Source organism: Pipistrellus hanaki, assembly GCF_964339955.1.
Source record: "Pipistrellus hanaki genome assembly, chromosome: 7".
Lineage (NCBI taxonomy): Eukaryota > Metazoa > Chordata > Mammalia > Chiroptera > Vespertilionidae > Pipistrellus > Pipistrellus hanaki.
Window position 1 is genome coordinate 78861678 of NC_140509.1, and position 20151 is coordinate 78881828.

General features: G+C 33.6%; 1 protein-coding gene across 1 annotated transcript in view; it reads right to left on the bottom strand.

The window, feature by feature from the left end:
- RFX6 (regulatory factor X6) overlaps positions 1 to 20151 on the bottom strand; it is a gene marked incomplete at both ends in the record, with an annotated part of 40266 nt that overhangs the window by 19031 nt on the left and 1084 nt on the right. Inside the window, 4 exons of the mRNA XM_084891313.1 lie at positions 5754 to 5781; positions 6895 to 6972; positions 16392 to 16453; positions 18217 to 18340. Coding sequence (XP_084747439.1) covers positions 5754 to 5781; positions 6895 to 6972; positions 16392 to 16453; positions 18217 to 18340 — 292 coding nt within the window. The remainder of the gene's footprint in view (positions 1 to 5753; positions 5782 to 6894; positions 6973 to 16391; positions 16454 to 18216; positions 18341 to 20151) is intronic.

The window sequence follows — 20151 nt, forward strand, 5'->3', positions numbered from 1 at the left end:
TATTAACATTGATGAATCACAAAACCTAATGTTGAATGAAACCAGAAAGCCACAGAAAAAAAAAATGAATCCATTTCTATGAAGGGAAAATAATAAGCAATGCATTGGTAATAATAAGATGGACAATAATAAACAATATGTAAAATTTACTATCTTAATCATTTTTTTAAGTATACAATTCAACAGTATTAAGTACATTCAGGTTGTTATGCAATTATCACCACATGTTAAGGTATTCATTCATAGTGGTAACCTTTAAGGACTGATTAAGACCAAATTCTGGAGAGCAGAAACTTTTGGTGTCAGGGGGAGGGAAATGATTGGGGTAGGGCACACAGAAGACTTCTCTCTTTTAAGCTAGGAGGTACATCTTCAGTTTTTAATCTTATGATTATTTTTAAAATTGTGTGTATGTATGTGTGTGCGTGTGCTGCGAATAATATTACATTTCCCAATAAAAATTTGAGTGTTAAAGAAACACATATTAAAGAACAAAATATATGTTCTATTTTAATATTTATTTAAAGCTCTCATGTTGATAAATAATAGTTTTGTGTAACAGAAGCTATCAATTGTGTGGAATAACAAGAGTGCAATGGGGGAAAAGGAGGACATATGTAATATGTTCAATAGTAAAGATTTCTTTTTTAAAAGAGTGCTCAAAGGAAAGGGCTTAAAATTTAAATTTGTTTGAATCTGTTGCCAATTGTGTCAAAGCTGTTATAAAATCAAATAAGATCTGTCCAAAACAGAAAACAGAAAAAAAAAAAAAAAGAAGGATTGATAAATTAGCATAGGAAGTAAAATATAACAATTTTGATTCCAGGAATATGTTTGCTATTTTAACGGTAGTAGGAGGTGCCAGATCATAGGCCAGCTGCAGAGATCTGAATTTTTTTTTTTTTTTTTGTCAACTGATGACTTCAGTACTCTTAAGTAAACTATTTAAAAAATCTTATTCCCAAAAGAAAATAGAAAAGAACCTACAGAAAAGAAGCCATATGATTAGAAGGCAAGAGGGTCTGATTTATGAGGAAAGATTAAAGGAATTCAGTTGCAGTCTGGCTAAGTGATGACTAAGAGAGAGCATGATAACACTCTACAAATATTTGAAGAGCATATACCAAGAAGGAAGGATTTGTTATTTATCTTGGTACAAAGTTGTTGAACTGGCCATGAATAGTTGATGTTAAGGAGAAGGAAACTCAAGCTATCAGGGAAACTTCCTGGTTGAAATGTATGAAATATCAGAAATTGAGATACTAAGGGACTTTTTCCTTAAGAAATAATGGCAAATCGGTACTTTAGCTGGTTAAAACACAATAAAATTTGAAGCACTACATTTATGAATAAAAACTATCAAAATTCATACTACTGACTGATAATTACTCTTACCATCCTCTTTCTTTTTTGTTTTGCTTTTGTTACTTTTGTCTGCTTTTATACTAAGAACTACTTAAAACTTTTTAAATAGTATAGATTAAAAATTAATAAATACCCGTGTACTCACCACCTTGATTAAGACATTAGACATTTGAAACGTTAAAGCAGCTTCTATAGCTCTCTCTAATCTCTTTTTCTTCCTTCCTCAAAGAAATAATTAATATTCTGGATTTGGTTATTTTCATTCCTATTCAGATCTCTAAGATTTACTTCATGTGTAAATATTCTTAAGCAATAAGTACTATTGCTTTAAAAATGGTACAAAAAAGTATGTATCCTTCTAAGTTCAATAAGCTTTTTTCACTCAACTTTAGGTTTTTAAAATTAATCTAATTTGGCTCTTGCAGTTATAGTTCACTCCTTTCCAAAGAAGTATAGCGTTCTCTCATTTAAATATATATAAAACATGTTTTCCCATTATATAATAATGGCCATTTAATTTTTAATATTCTGAGATTATAAACAATACTTTTATGAACATCCTCAGACAAGCCTCCTGTACCCAGTGTGAAGGTTTCTCTAGGAATGCAGTTATTAGATGTGTGCACCTTCAATTTTACTGCTTACTGTTCCTAATACTGCTTATGAGAGTTCCTTTCCTCCACATTCTCAAAAGTGTATTTTTAGACTTTTTAATTGCTCTTATTCCAATAATAGTTAAATGATTACTCACAGTTTTAATTTGCATTTCTCTAGTTAAAAGTTTAAATTGAGCCCTTTTCATATGCTTATTGGCAAAAATGGTATCCAAAATATTAGGGCCACATGTTCTGGAACCTGATCAGTCAGAATGGGCTCTATGAACAACATATTATGCAGTAGTCATTCTTTTTATCTTGTGAGACCTGCCTGTTCATGTACTTTACTATATTTATATTGTGTTGTCTTATTATTTTTGAGTTGAATACTTTACATATTCCCAAACGGTACTGTTTAGTAGAACTTTCTGTGATGATGAAAATGCTCTTCTTTAATTTGCATTTAACTAGTACCATTCCATAAGTATGAAAGAGATCATTCCTTGCATACAATGAATACCTTAGGGCTACACTCCCTCTGGGTATCCTAATTGGAAGAGCTGGGACTTCCTTTAAACTCTTCAAACTCTTTTTTCCTATTATTTTCACTCACCGCAGATGACCTAACTGACGACTGACTAATTCCTCAGAGAGAAGTCTGAAGCCACCAAACTACCTCAATTTCTGCCACAAAATCTGCAAATCTACTGCATCTGAACTTAAACTTTCCACCTCCAGTTTTAATGAAAGGAGTGTTCCTTATCCGGAGCCACTTCCTTTGTCCATGCCCACCTTCAGTGACCTTGTGCTCTCAACTTTCCCCTCCCTGTCTTTCATATATACGGTGTCTACTCTTACCAGATGTGCTTTACCCACATTAGAATGATTGTCTAATTGTTCCTCAAAACTAAATTTCAAGTCCTTCCCCAAGTATCACCCTCAATGTGACTAAATTTTCTATATTCAATATACCACTTCCCACACATTTTTAAAAGTATATTTTTATTGATTCAGAAATGAAGAAAGAGGTAGAGGGAGAGGGAGAGGGAGAGGGAAAGGGAGAGGGAGAGGGAGAGGGAGAGGGAGAGGGAGAGGGAGAGGGAGAGGGAGAGGGAGGGGGAGAGGGAGGGGGAGAGGGAGGGGGAGAGGGAGGGGGAGAGGGAGGGGGAGAGGGAGAGGGAGAAGGAGAGGGAGAGGGAGAGGGAGAGGGAGAGGGAGAGGGAGAGGGAGAGGGAGAGGGAGAGGGCGATGATGAAAGAGAATCATTGATGGGGTGCCTCCTGCATATCCCCCATGGGGAATCAAGCCCGCAACATGGGAATAGAACCATGATCTCCTGTTTCATAGGTCAATGCTGAACCACTATGCCATGATGGTCAGTCTTCCCCCTCATTTTATAAACAAATCAAACTCAGCTCTCCACTGAAAATGCTCTCCCTGAAGTCATTAATTATCTCCACTTAACTAGTCCCATTGATATTTTCCAGCATCTTGACGACCTTTTAGCGCCATTTCATAGTAGTAGCCATTCCATTTTATTGGAAGCAATTTTTTTTCCTCTCAGCTCTCTGCCACAATATTCTCCTCCTCTTAGCGCTCTACATTTTCTTCAGTTATCTTGTTGACTTTTTCTTCTATCTCACTTTTCACAACTCTTATAACCTCTTCTCTTCTCATTTATTTGTTTCTAGACATTTTTATCCATTACCCTGGCTTCAGTCACTATTAAACTAAATATCTAAGTCCTCTTTCTTGTCCTAACACTGTGATGCTGCTAAACATCCTACAGAGTGCAGGACATTCCCCACAACACAGAATTATGTGGCCCCAAATGTAAATAATACCACGTCTGAGAAACCCTAATCTGTGCTGATCCAGCTGTAAAGACCACTTTTCCACTCCCTTCCCCTACTGCACTCCTCCTCCAAATTCCCACTTCTCAGTAATTTCCTTAAATGTCATTTCCTTTGGGAAATGTCCTTAGCCACTTCAACTATGTTAACTACCATGAGACCCTTTATAATCACTTAAGATATGTTTTCCTGCTACAATGTAAAGGGTCAAGTCTACCCACTCACCATTGTATTCCCTAGTCTCTGTAACTCCATAGATCTATCAATATATTGACCATGGGTTTTAAAAAATAGAACTTTACTGAGAACATTTTAGAAAGCAAATGTATCTCTTAATCTCAATTTCCTCAGTTGTAAACTAGCAATGTTAACACCTGTTTTTCCCTATCTCACAGTTATTCACGTTCAAGTCACCAGAAATATGAACATTAATCAGTATTAATGTTCAAATGACTTACATTGAAAGTCTTGGGTCCTGAGCAAACTATAATGGTCACCTTAAATACAAAATTTTTTTTTCAATTTTGTTAAACAAATATTTTATTATTTTTAAAGTATCTAGTGTAGTTCTGAGCCTTTCAAGAATCCTTAATGGTGTTCATGTTTATAATCATTATCATAATGGCACCCTATTATTGCTTCAGGTATGTTTAGAAAAATAGGCTACATAGCCTAACCAAAATCATTTATTTTCACTTTATCAACAAAATCTACACCTGAATTTGTCATGGGCTCTTCTGAGGATGAAACAGAAGACTTGAGGTTCATTTTCCTATTATTCTGTAAATCAAGGCCTGCCATACACGTGCTGTATCAGCTGACAGTGTGCTAGTACACCATCTCCACCAAAGTGGCAGAAAAAACACCAGAGAGAAGTCACTTAAATTCCCTGTTGACATAAACTTCAGTCAATATGCTTGCACTTTCACAATTGTTCATCTAATAAAGAGCTATTATTTCATTGATAAAGAGAGCAGCCTAGAGCATTTTATTATATCACTAGCCATTAAATACATTAAAAACACTGGTGGGAAGAAATTGGTCATTTCAGAAGATTGGGGTTTTATATTTTTTTCCTTAAGATAATGTGCTTGCATCATTTCACCAAACTAATGGAGCTACCATTTACCTCAGGCCCAGATTCACCACCCACCACAGTGTCATGTGCCCTTAGCTCAGTGGCACCTCTTTTTCAGTTAACTTGATAATGAAGGCCTTATCATGTGATTAATTAGCCATGCAGTCCCTAATGGTCATCTAACTCATTTAGATAAAGTCAGTTTGCTGATCTGTAGTTTGGTTGGGGGCTGGTAGGAGGAGGGGAGTCTAGGGATAAAGTGAGGGGGGATGGTATAAGGTGCTCTTTCTCCCTAGCTCTCCCACCTCCACCATCCACAGTTCCCCTTCTTTAAGAAGTGGACAGCAGAGTGACTAATACACACACACACACACACACACACACACACACACACACACACACACACACGGTTAAAACAAACGATAATATTGAAACAAACCATAACATAACATTTCGTCTTCTAGATAACTATTAAAGGTTTTATTTAAACAGGGATATTCCAAACTGCAATTCTTTCCATATCCTTAGCATTGGGCTTTCTGTTTACTATTAAATGGAAATTTCTTTGATCAGTAATGGTCTCTTTTTGCAATAGCTTAAACATCTGATGTTAGGAATGGATATTTGAAAAATCACCTGTCCTCGGTTAACTGGAAGGTGTGCAGTAGGTCCATGCAAGGAAAACCATTAGCTGCCCCAGGTATAACTTAGCTCTGTCTGATGACATCAAGTTATTTGAGGAGCTCCTAATAAATAACATTTATTTCTATATTTGCCAATAAGGGTGATTAACACTCACTTCTCGGTTTGCAATACGTATTATAGCAAATGTAAAACAGAAGAAATGAAAGTAATTCTTACCTCATTCTTAAGCTTGCTTCCAGAAAACCTAAAAAATCAGTATATTTTCCATTAGTTAAAAATACACATATACAGTAATAGATATCAAGAAAATGCACACAACCTGCAAAATAGCATACTATGATTAGTGAAATAAATCTGGAGAAATTTATTTGATGTTCAAAGAGATCCAAACATATTTTTCAACTTAATAAAAAATAAATCTACTAAAGAAAAGTAAAATTAAAAATATGTAGGGAAGTCTGGTAAGATTTGAGGCAAACAAAAAACACTTGATATTAAATATCTGTGTGCGTTCTGGCTTTAATTGCACTTTAAACTGGGTAGGTAGTGGCTAGTAAGCCTCCATTAAGTCCTTTGTAATATCTGAGTTCATCTTAGGAAGACTCGGGTGACTACATTTATTTTTTTCCACAGGACACTTCAGTTTTAAAAATTATTCATTCTTTGAGAACTAAGAGCAATTATTGATAGAGATTTAATTATTCTGAGCACTAGAATTTAAAAAATAATAATTGTATATAACTGGGTTTCACTGAATGTCACTTTGCTTGTGAGTTACTTCCTTTTGAGAGTTAATGGCAGAGCAGAGCAAATGTGTTCTTTACATTCATTTGTGTTTTTCCTTTCACAGAGACTCAAAAAGGTGAGTAGTCTTAGCTTACTAAGGTAAGCTGGGCGTCAGGACATATGTGATCGGAGACAATTGTAATAAACTTTTCATATGTGTAAGGTACTGGTCAAGCACGTCGATATTCAAACAGGTTTGTCTCTTAGCAAAAGAAAAACACACTTTGAATTCCTGCCTTTATTTTTACTGAATCCCGCCTGAAAACAGATTCAGCTCTATGCAAAAATACTATTGATAATTTAAAAGCAATTCTGCTTCCCTGATTTGTTCTTGTTGTTGTTGTTCTAGAACACCTGTTTTACCATTAATTTGTCACTAATGATTGTGAGTTACATAAATTGTGCAGTAATCTAGACCACATCACAGTAAATGTCCATACAAAGTTGTAATTAAGGCCTGATGCTTAAAAAAATATTTTTATAAGTAAAATTAGTAAGTCATTCTATTCAATAAATGTCATGCATATTTAAAGAGAGGCAGAGAATTTGTTGGAAGGTATTAGGATTCTACCTTGTCAGGCCTTTTCCAGAATAAACGGAGTGGTAATATGCACTGCTTTCTTTGATGCCAATCCCATAATAATGATACCTAGAACAAGGATAGGAACCAGCTGCGTGTTAATGAAAGGAAAAAGGATACTAAAGTATAACTGAAATAAAGCTCAAGTAAGAACTACAACCCACTGAGCACCTTCCTTTCCTGATTTTTTTTCCAAGTAACATCTTAATAGCTAAATCCCTCTTTGATGGTAACTAATCTTACTTATGTTTTAAATATATTTAAAATGTACTTTTGGCTCTTGACTTGATAAAAAAAAAAAAAAACACAAAAAACCCCTACTGCCAATTTCCTTCAAACCTTTAAAAAGTTAGGTTTCAAAGCAAAAAACAAAGTAATTGTAGGCACTTAAATTTGTAAATGTATGTATTGGCTCTAAGTATATACATAGAATGTATCTATTTGCAAATGGCTCTATTCAATTTGAATTTCATCAACATAATAAAAAATTATCGATTTCCTTTGAAGTGTATCTGATAGAGAAAACAGTATAACATTACATGTGAGGAAGTCATTGATATCATGCATAGGAATATATAGGAAGCCTGTGGCCCTCTAAAAGTTGTTCCTCATGTGGAATGAGAAGCCCAATTCACTATCATTTTCACTTCAAACTTTTGTACAACAATGGGGGGGGGGGGGGACTGTGTCATGAATCAACGGCAATGTGAGTCACCGAATGTGTCATGAAGAATTTGTTATAAATGTGTCCATGAATCCTGAGCCACAGGTAAGTATAGGATCTTATCTAGTCTCAAGTTGTGGCATATTCTCCTAGACTACAGACTCCTGGCATATGACACACCTAAGTGCAAAGACTACAAATGTTGTGCAGAAGCTAGTCGAATAATGGGTGTCTAGTGAGGACGGCCACAGTCAGATAACCTCTGCTTTCAGTCTCCCTCTCGTACCCATGCAGCACCACTACCTGTTGGTTACCTACCATTTCAATTTGCATTCACCCAAGATCAGGGAAAGGATGAGACAGAAGAGAACAAGGGGGTCCCAGTGTAACTAGATTTAATTTCATTTCTTAGCATCACCGTCTGAGTTGGAAGTGGACAAGTAAGGTTCTAAGTCCCAGGGCCCTTTTTCTGACCTCAGCAATAAAGAGATTTGTCACTAAAAGGCATGCATACAGCATCCTGTACTTAAAATCTGAGCACAGTTCAAAATGTGGTAGAGATGGGAGAATTTCTTTTCTAAAATAACGTAAGTAAATCTACTAACCCCTGTAATCCTACAACTGAGACAGTATAACCCTGTTTATTGCTATCAGAACCACTTGTTCTTCATAGACAACTTGTGCTTCCCTACCTTAGGGCCTTTGCTTTGCTGAGCTCTCTCTCCACTGGCAATATTCTTCCTTCACACCTCCTTTCTTATCCATGCCTCAAGGCATGGCATTAATGCATGAAGCTTTGCCTGTTCTCTGGTAAAACTGATTTATCTTTCCTTTGAACTCCTCTTATGTTCATCCCATGTAGCTTTATACTACATACCGTTGGTATGTGTAAACATATGGCTTACCTCCCCTACTAAATTATAAGATTTGGAAGAAGAGTATTGTATCTTTTCTTTCATTGTGTTCCCATTAGACATTACTATAAAGGAAAAAAAAATCTCATTTATTGGATGAATCAATGTTTCTTGTTTAAAAATTTAGAAACTGATAAAATGCAAATTATCTTACAGCCAATAGTTTTCAACAACCTCCTCCTAGCACTGTGTATTTCCAGTTCTCCAGTAAAAGACTGGGGTTGAACAAATGTTGTATACCTAACCATGTGTATAAAGGGCATGAATCAGTGTATTTAGGTGGTAAGAATGTCGTTAGGAATATAAATATCGCTTTTGCAATGACCATTGTAATGCTTTAGCACGTTTTATATCCAGTATTTTTCTGGAGCTGATAATATAATTTTCCTCCTTTAATCTTCCTTTTAGTCTATCTGGTTACATGTTATGATTCGAGTGATGATTCAGTGTCTTTGAGAACAGAGAAGAGATAACAAATGAGCAACTCTCTGTCCTCCTAGCAGCTAAAAGCAAACCTCATAAAAGTGGGAAGAGCCATTTCATGCAACATTTACATGGATTTTCCTCTCACTTGAAACATTTTGTAGCATTATTTTGTTGTTAATACTTTCCCCTAAAATAAACTTGATGGGAAATATTTGCCACAAATACTCTAGCATAACAAAACATATACTGGTGCACATTAAATAAAAAGGTGAAGTTTTCACATTTTAATTTATATACCACTACCTGATGCCTATTCCTAGGTTACTCTGAATAAAAATTCCCAAACAATCTCTAAATGTTTAAATTTTTTTTTTTTTTACCAATTTTTAATACAGAAAATAAATAATAAATGCTCTAAAATCCTGGGTATGATTAGCTAATTTCTTTAAGAAAATGTTTTCATAACCCAAGTAGTCTTTGTGAACTAACAAAATTGTACTCATTCATTAGCATCAACTATACTTAGCTTTATATTAGAAATAAACAATTATTCATTAGTTTTTATGTCTACATTTTAAATTTAATATGTTCTAAAATATACAACATATTAATAGGACAAATGCAATATTGCTGCCTTTTTTTTACTACTAAAATATTTACATTGCATCTAATACTTTTCTTCATTTGCTGATCTATTTATACCTACACCTATATTTCTTCTTTTCCATTTCAGTCATTATATAGAATTCCTGAAACATATGTTCCCACTGAGCAAGTAGCCTGATGTCCGTTTACACTACACAAATGATAACTGATAAGGAAATGATGGGATTAAGCTGGTCAGGGACTTGCAATAACTTACTATGATAAGAGCAGCTGCCGTATCAGTTTTATTAGCCCACTAAATCATCACTAATAAATAAGATAATAGCTTTTGTCCATCATGTCTGAAAACCAAGATTCAACTGATCAAAGTCTATAAGAAATTAAAATGTAACTTCAAATCAAACAGTCCACCTTTGCATGAAGAGTAGATATTCTCCTTTACTCCTCTGAGTTATTTGGAGCAAGGGTGGGATATGGGCTCTTTTTACTCAAAACTATATCCCTAGGGCTTAGTGAGCTTCAGGACACTCAGTAAAATGCTTATTGTATAAATAAATATTAATAGTGGATTTTTTTTGACACCATGTATTCTATCTTTGTATTCTTTGAATCTCAAAGACTCTTGTTTAACACCATGCTTTATACATCAATATAAATATGAATGATTGCTCATTCTTGATACAATAACACTTATACATAAAATAAGCAATACTTTTCATTACTCTTTTGTACCGATAGACTGTTGTTTTATTTTTATTTATTCAAAATCTAAATTTAAAGAGATTATAAAGAAAAATAATCAGAGCTATATTTTCAGCATTGGTTGCAAATCAAAGAGAAGAGAAAAAAAAGCGCAAATGCTGAAATAATATAAATAAATATTCAGTAATAGTATATATAGGGCATTATGCTAAATACTACAATAAAATAAATTTTACAAAATTAATAGTAAAATTGGGAGAAATTATAAATTCCTGTTTTTCCAAAATATGTTTACATCTTCATTTATATTTCTGGTTCATCATTTGTTCATATTTCTAGAGACATAATAATAACTTTCATAAAATGTAAATTTTGAATTATTAAACAGCCATTAGAAATGATTATTGTAAAGATAATATACCAATATATAGGAATGTTTAGGACAAAATTAAAAGCAGAAAGCAAAACTGTTTGTACTACAAATTTGCTTTTACATAAAACATAAATATATTTCAATAAATATAAAATAATTAAAAATGCCTTATGATGGAAGCTTGAGAAAATGTTAGCTCTTTGAGAAAGAATCCAATAAAAATAATTAAAGCCCAATAAAAAATAAAATTTTAAAATTTAGATCAGAAGAAAAAACTTTAAAAAAACAAAAGTTCGATTAAACAATTGTTTTGTTGATTTGACTGATATCAGAAAGAGGTAGGCTTTACTAGCTGACAAAGCACAAGCTGTAGAGCCAAATAAACCTTGACTTACATGCCAATATTGTTATTTTATAGTATCTGTGTGGGCTTGGGCAAGTCAATAATCTTAACTGCAGTTTCCTGATTTGTAAAACACAGGAATTGCAATCTTGTATTGTCATTGCAAGGATTATAGTGTGTATGTATATGTGTGTGTTGCTCAATAAATAATAAGTTGAACTGCATTGCTGATATTTTGATACACTAAGTTATTAATTTCATATCATTAAGAATAGAAAGGTTGAGCTGAAACCGGTTTAGCTCAGTGGATAGAGCATTGGCCTGCGGACTGAAAGGTCCCAGGTTCGATTCCAGTCAAGGGCATGTACCTTGGTTGTAGGCACATCCCCAGTGGGGGTGGGTGCAGGAGGCAGCTGGTCGATGATTCTCTCTCATCGATGTTTCTAACTTTTTATCCCTCTCTTTTCCTCTCTGTAAAAAGTCAATAAAATATATTTTTTAAAAAAGAATAGAAAGGTTGAAAACATATTCATTCCTATACTTTATTAAATTTTCAAAAGAAAACTATGAGGTAGATATTTATAACTTACTTAACTGATGAAAAGCTGAACAATTCATCTAGAGTTATACAGCTTTATATGAAAGTATGAAATTAAACCTTAGATTTGTCCAACTTTAAACCCTAGGCTCCCAACCACTTGGAAATGCTGCTTTTAGATATGTGCTATCTCCTAAAATTAAAATTGAAGGATATTTCTTAGAAATATATAAAAAACAAGAAAACTACCTGACTAAGAATAATTACATCAAAGCATTACCAATTACAAGATACACAAACTCTACATTTTGCCATTCTTTCAACATCCTTAGTTTACATTGGAAAATTTCATTTTCCCATGATATCAAAATACCAAACATATAATAGCAAGTTATAACAAGCAAATGGCACATCAGGAAGATAGAAGAAAATTCACATTGCTAATGCTTTGTTCTTGGGCATGTCTGCTCTTAGATATCAAACAAATTGCCTGCAGTCACCATGTATTGTTACATAAACCTAAACACCGGAGTCTCCGCATGTCACAAAGGACAGGGTTAATGATTCATCCCTAATCCTAAAGGCTCCTTCTAGGATCAATTGACTTTCTCTGCAGCCTGCCTGCCCTCTGTATACCCTAGGAAGAGGATTTCTCAGCATTGCTTTGCCTCTTTTTTATTATCTATCTACTTCAAACACAAACTGATCTTTCCACCACACACAATTCAGTAGAAATCAAATTCAATAGATATCAGCCAGATAAATTGAGTCAACTTTGAATAAAAGCTGACTTGGTCAGAAGGAAAAATCTAATATATCTTTCAATCTGGCATATATTTCTCCTTCTCAGGCCACAATACTGTTAACATGAATTGGAATCGATTACATGAATACTAATTGATAATCTATTATGTATTAGACAAAAGGTAAAATATGAATATAAATGAGACAAAGTCTCTATCCTCAAAATACTATCTGTTGAGGGGAAGATATAAGTTAACTTCACATTAAGGTAGGTTCCAATAGATTGCCATGAGAGTACAAAAGAAGAACCTACAGCAAATCAAGAGGCTAAGAAAGGATCCTAAAGAATAGAAAGTTCATGGGACATGCTTTTCAATGGATAATATTTCAATATGCCCATAAGGAGAAGGTTGTTGCAATGGAGGAAGACAGCCTAAACAAGGAAGAGACAGTTGAGGGTGAAGCAATGGATAGTAGGACAATAATTTGAGGAAAGCATAGGCTGCATGCTGAGAAATGAGAACTGGATTATAAAATAGGAAAATGGATTGGGACTAATTCATAATGAACCTTTAATGTCAAAGTGATAAAAAAAATTGTCTTTCATAGTAGAAATGATGAGCTGTTGAAAGTTTCTGAGCACGAGAGAAGCATGATTGAATCTGAACGTTAGAAGGTCAATTTAGAAAAAATTGTATTGAACAGACTGGGAGAACTGAGTCAAGACCAGGTTATTAAAGTGAGAACTAAGACACATTCAAGAGAAGTCCAAAAATAGGACCTCTTTTTTGGCAAGGGACTAAGACTGAGTTAGACAATAGGGTTGCCATCGGTCACATTTGGGTACTGACCACTTGCAATGTGACTAGTGTGAGTTGAGATGTGTTGTAAATGACAAATACACACTGGATCTCGAAACTCAATAGAAAAAGAGAACATAAAATATGTCATTAATTATTTTTATTTTGATCACATAGTAATCAAATGTTCTGAATACGTTAGATTAAAACATTAAAATCAATTCTACTTGTTTTTTAATGTGGCCACTACAATTTTTTAAAGCTATGCAGCTGCATTATATTTTATTGGACAGTGCTGAATTAGACATTAAGGCAGAAAGAGATGCCAGTGTGGTAGAAAATGAGGTAGGGAAAGGAAGAAGACCTTGGCAGGGCTGTGACAGAAGCCATCGAGCAAGTTTTATGTATGTATTTATGTTTGTATTTCCAGGTTCTAAGGAAAATGAGTAATAGTAAAAAGTAAGCCATTGGGTTTGCCCAAATGCTAGCAAAGAAATGGACTGGAACAGAGACATGATTCACACTAGGGGAAGTGAGCAGATAGCTACTCTTTCAAGAAACAGCAAAGAGTCCTGGCCAGTGTGGCTCAGTTGGTGTGGCTTGGTTGGTTGGGATGTAGCCCCGCGAACCAAAGGGTCATGGGTTCTATTCCCCACAGACACATATGTAGATTGTGGATTCAATCCACAGAAGGCAACCAATCAGTGCTTCTGTCTCTTTCCCTCTCCCTTCCTCTCTCTCAAAAAAAGTCAATAAGAACATATCCTCGGGTGAGAATTTTTTAAAAAATTTAGAAGGAATTAGCAAAGATAAAAAGATTAACAGTAATTAGGAAGAGTAGTATAGTAGGTTTGAGATTATTTTTATCAACATAAAAGAGATGTGGATGTGTTTTTAGGCAGAAGGAAAGGAAAAACTAAAAACTGAAGAGTAAATAACTGATGGACAATAACCTATAACTATGGGTTCTACAAAAATTGCCACAAGAGAAAAAAATATATATAGCTAAAGTTACCAGGAGAGGGACTATATGACACCTTATTTTATTTCCTGCTTATACTAAGAGATGAGCAAGGAGGTCATTTAGGCATGCTATTTGTCTTCAAGGAAAAAGAAGGGATCCTAAGAAATTATCTGAAAGAAAACAAGAGAAAGAACCTGAACCATGCTTCAAGCCCTGGCTTCGGCTTTGCTCTTTAGAAGCATGCGTTCCATCTGGTCACTTATTGAGCTACACCATTTCCCGTTCCTGACACTGGTGCCTTACGGAGTGGCTTTAAAATTATGAAAATGATTCATTTAAATTTTTCCATCAGAAAAAAATTTTATGATTTCTCTGTGTAAGTTTTTCTTTTTAAATAAACATCCTAAAACCCACTTATTTTTCTTTTTAGTTCTTACAGTTGTTAACCTGTTAACCGAGCGGGACGCATAAATACGTCAACCGTAAACAATATCAGGTGCGGGCAGGACATATGAATACGTCCTTGAAATATATGTTGCGCCCTGAAACGGGTGGGACGTATATTTCCGAACAACAAAGGTATTAGTCATCCATACATGTATCGACATGAATTTAAGACATGGAGGGAATCAGTATAATTTCGCTATTGAGAGTGGTGGACGTGTTCTGGGTGAGCAGTGACGGGTACGTACTTACACTTACCTACCTATTTTCGTATTATATATTATTTACTTATATTTTTTATATCTCCAACCTTTATATAATAAAAAAACATATAAAATTGGTCCAATCATCAATAATTTGTCAGAAAAGTGTAAAAGTTTTTATGTATGTGAACGAGAAATATGCGTAGATGAATCTCTTTTATTATGGAAAGGGAATTTATCTTGGAAACAATCTATATCTACAAAAAGAGCTAGATTTGGAATGAAGTTGTTTATTTTGAGTGAAAGCCAATCTGGATATGTACAAAATATAATTTTATACACAGGCAAGGACACAAATTATGGTTCGAACTACCCACAAGAAAAACAATCAACAAGAATTGTTTTGGAGTTAACACATGAGTTACTGAATAAAGGGTATAGGATTTACTTAGATAATTTCTATAGGTCAATTCATTTGGCTGAACTCTTGTGTCAAAACAATACAGACATTGTTGGAACAATGAGGATAAACAGAGTCGGAATCCCCAGTGAAATAAAAAAAAAACAAAAAAATTATAGAAAAATGAACATATATAAGAATCAAAGACAAACTTATGGTTTTAAAATGGAAGGATAAAAAAGACGTATTGATGCTCAGTTCTATTCATAATGACGAAAAGACAATGATTGAAAAGAGAGGAAGAAGGCAAGAAAAACCGAATATTGTCCTGGATTATAACAAGAATATGGGCGGCATAGATGTGAAAGATGGAGTTATGGTGGCCTACACAGCTGCCCGTATAGGGTAAAAAAATTTTATAAAAAATTTTTTCTATGATTAATTTATATGTGCTGCTTCAATGCATATATTATATACAAAAAAGATAAAGGTCATTTGGATCGATTACACTTTTTGGTAGAGTGTGTAGAGAAATTGGTAGATAACAACATAGTGAAAACCCACCCAAAGACATCAACAAGCAGCTCTACATCTAAACTATCACGCTTAGTTGAAAGGCATTTTCCAGAACAAATGAAAAGTGATATAGGAAAAACTAAATCCAGGTAATGCCAAGTTTACTACAAAAAAGGTGTTGGGAAAGAATCTACATACTGGTGTCTAGATTGTAAGGTAGCACTATGTATCAACAATTGTTTTAAAATATATCACACGGAAGTTGAGTTTTGAATTTTTACATCTATATTTCAATTTTTTAAACTCAATATTTCTATTTTATTTGTGTGCTTTTGTTTATTGTTCTGTAATTGTTAACTTTTTTATATTTTTTATTGTGTATAGAAATAAAAAATATATATTTTTTGTAATCTTTATAATTGTAAAATTTATAATTTTTTAATTCGATGTTTCCTTTTTTTGTTGGTATTCTTTTCTATTTGTTTGTAATTTTGTATTTTCCTTTGTGCTTTATATATAAATAAATGAAGAAATATATATTTCATTTATTTTAATTAAGTATAAATAAAAAATAATAATATAAAATTACGTCCACTGGGCATGACGTACTGACACATCCTAGTGAAAGAGTATGCGCCCGTTGTACATTGCGTAACTAAAAAGGGAACTCCCCGGTTAACAGGTTTAAAAGTCTGTCTCATCAAAAAGTCTGTCTCATTTATTGTCTCATCAAGAAGAAAATGCCTGGTCCTGTTCACCAACGAAGACAATACTTATTTCACATTGTGCCAATCATCATGCACGAGGTATCATATGTGCAGGTGTGATATGTGTTTATTGATGTGTCTTACTTTGAATGGCCTCTTGTTCCAAGCCGTCTTGTCGTTAAGAGGGGAAATTTCTGGCGAATTGTCTAAAAAGAAAGTCAATGACTTTAGTTTTCAGGAAGTGTGAGGTTCACTTGTAAGTCACCCATGGCTAATTCTAAAAAGTAAATGTTCAACTTCAAGTAAATATTTAGACTGGAAGAGGAATATCATACACATATTGATAAGCAATAATACATGAGCAGAGGGAGGAAGGTACTTTTTTATGAGATTGTTCTATTTGGAAATTATCTCCATTTCCAAGGCAGATCATACCAATATGTGCTTTTACTTGATGTTATTACCAAGGCAATTATTATTTTATCTACATAGTAGAAAGATTTAGGCTTCTCATTATAATTCTACCCAGAGGTTTACCAATAACTAAATATCCATCTCCAACTCTGAAAAAAAAATACGTGAAACTCTTTCTGCTTGACTGGATCTCCATAGCAGTGTTTTAATTCTCCCTCCCCCCCCCCCTTGTTTCTGTCTCTACGTTCACTTTAAAAATTAGCATCTGATTAAAGAACAAAAATCTCTTCTACATAAAGCAGGATTTTCATCTGGATTATAGGCGATCCATACATGATCTCCTAAGGACTCCATGGCAAACTTTATGTCTGTATTAATTTCTTAGGAAATGGTTTTGTAATTTTTAATCAGATTCTCAAGGTGTTTCATGACTCCCAAAACTAAGAACTACTGCCATAAGGTGAACTCATAAATAATAATGTTCACATGGACATTAAAAGTTGTCTTATCCATCCTCCTTATGTTATAAAAAGAGGGAACTTTTGAAGAAGTTAATTACTTTTCAGAAGGTAATTATTCACAGTCTAGGCTAAAACCTAAATCACTGAATCACATGCACCATATCATATTATCCCTCATAAACAGATTTTTAAAAGAAGATAATAAATCATTTTATTTTTTTTAAGAGGAGAAGCTGGACCATAGTATCATTATTTTCTGGACAATGAGTCCCTCTACAGGATAGAATTTGGATTTCAGTTTATATAAGTTGAAATGTTTGCGCCTTAACTAAGCTTCCTACTGTTTTGTTGGGTTTTTTTTTTTTTTGGAATTTCCTAGGTTCTTGGACAATAGAGCATGATAAGAATTTCAAAGAACAAGACTTTCCCAAGATATTGATAGCATTTCCTTATTCTCAAAATGAGATCAACATATAGAGACATAGTAATGTCAGTTCTATAGAGTTTCACTCTCATCATATAGTTTGGGTTGAAAGAAATGTTTATAAATGAGAGAAATTTAACCAATCCCATCACACCTTGGAGTTTGTGGTGTAAACATACTCAGAGTGAAATGGAGAATTAAGAGAACTATTTATATAATAGAATAAAAATGTATTAAAAACTCATATACTCAAAATAGCTAAATAATAAACATAATCACCAATTGCATTGACAAGATACTTGTCACTTCTACTTAATTTTGCTTCTCAATACAGGCCAGACCACACTCTTTAATATATCCCTCATAGAAGGGAAATGCTACTGCTCAACTGGAGTTTCCTTTAAGATCGAATTAAACCTTCTGATAGCCAATACTCAAAATATATAGTAGTGCAAAGTAAAACATATAGTTCAAGATACAACATATAGTATGTAAAGTCAAAGTAAAATATATAGTAGTTCCAGATACAGCTCTTTTTTAAGATTTGGTTTATGCCTGAGAAACAAATTGCTTAAATCCTGTATGAAAACTTGTTCAGATAAATTTGTGTCCACGTTGTCTACCTGACATAACTTTAATTGTAAGGTAGAATGACCAATATGTGACTTACCTTTCCAAAGGTGGCTGCACAGGCTGGCTCCAATTTCTCTTTCCTGCAGAAATCTAAGTAGTGTGCATAAAGGATGCACCTCGGTAAGCAAACTCCTTCACACACAATGTAATTCTCTTCAAGCCTAAGGAAAAAGGCAAAAAGTAAGATCAAATATTTTGTTTACTGCTCCTTTTCCATTCCCCTTTCATATTAATTTGATGCCCATTTTGAATAGAGATCTTATGCAAATGAGTTCATGAATAGACATAAGCAGACTTCCTTTATTCAGGATATTATTCAAAATCAGATTACAGGATTAATGTCAGAAGAGTAAAAATCCCAATGCACATCTGCTAGTGCAGGTACAGCATAAGGGCTGACAGAAAACCACTCCTGCGCCATCCACACCTCCAAGAATAGGTCTGACTTCTTTGTAAATCCTCACTGTTCATCAGGGTTTGCTCCGTGACATACAAATATTAGTGGTGAAGTTGAAGATTTTTTTTTTTTTAAAGAACATTATCAATGCTAAAGGGCTGACAGGCTTCAGGATGGCAAATGGCATACTTTCATTCAAAAATTAGCTCCGAACCCCGCATAGTTAGGGAAGCATGGTGATGCATTTATTTGGAAAATACTAAGAATAAACTCATTTCACTCAACTCCGAAATGGTACTGAACTATTTCTATCCGCACCTTTTAACTGTGAGCAGTACTTTAATTACCTAAGCCATTCTGCACACTTGAAACATTACGCAATTCCCTATAGATACCTACAAATATGACAAGTTCATTTCTATATTATAAATATAATATAAACTTTGAAAATATAGAGATAATTCTATTTAACTTGGACATCTATAATTGCAATTGAATACAATTTATATAAACGTAATGATATATATTTAAGGGTTACAAATATATGAACAGCAATCGAGAAATTAGAACTTGTAGATTCTATTTCTAATTTTTCTAACAATTCAGTAGGTGATTTTTGGCTAAAACCTGCCCATTTTATGTAGAGTAAAGTCATAATTATTACTATATGGGAACAATGCAATATAGAGCATATATTCAGATTAAAATTTTTAATATCTCTTATTTACATATTCCTCAAGGTACAGGAGATAAAAGGTAAAGGATATATTCCTCAAGCAGATAAAGCATCAGACATCTATTTTGCTATAAAGAAGAACAATAAGAACCGAAAACAAAGATTTGCACACATAAAATCAAACACCTAGTTGACAATGAAAATCTGAGTTACTCAGCCAGATTTTTCACTTTCACTTTCAGTTCTAACTCTTACCATCCCTAACATAATCTATAAACTTAAGGGAAAATTCTCAAAATACAAATAAATCATTTAGTTTTTAAAATATATATATAACACATGTTTGATGAAAGGGTGTGGAAAATTTAAATAAAATGACAGGATTTCATAGTTTCAAAAAATATGAAAATCACTGAGAAGTACTCAACTATTTAAAAATTGTATATTAATGACATGCATGGGATGCCTCCTTTCCCCCTGGCTGTTTTGATGTTGTAGGCATTGCTTTTATCTTCAAATTACTGAGTAAAATCTTAGGCATGCATACAAGGTTAATTTGGAGTATAGCTTTTTAAAAACCATAATGCATTCATATTTATAAAATAAAGACCCAAGTTTGTTTTCATTCACTTAATTTGAACTGAAAAAAAAGTGGAATCATTTAAAAGACCTCCACAATATATCTGAAATCAAAACATTGTTGCCCCAATTCTCCTAATGAAAATAGTTGTGTCCCAAATATTTCAGATTATCAGTTCAATTATTTACTGCTCTGGTCTTAACCAGTAAGTATGACATCAGCTTCAATAGTTAAGCCATAACTTTAGAAGATTATTGGTTTATATTTCAAATATTTCAAGGGGTTAAAATATATAATTATAAAAATTTAGTATATAAAA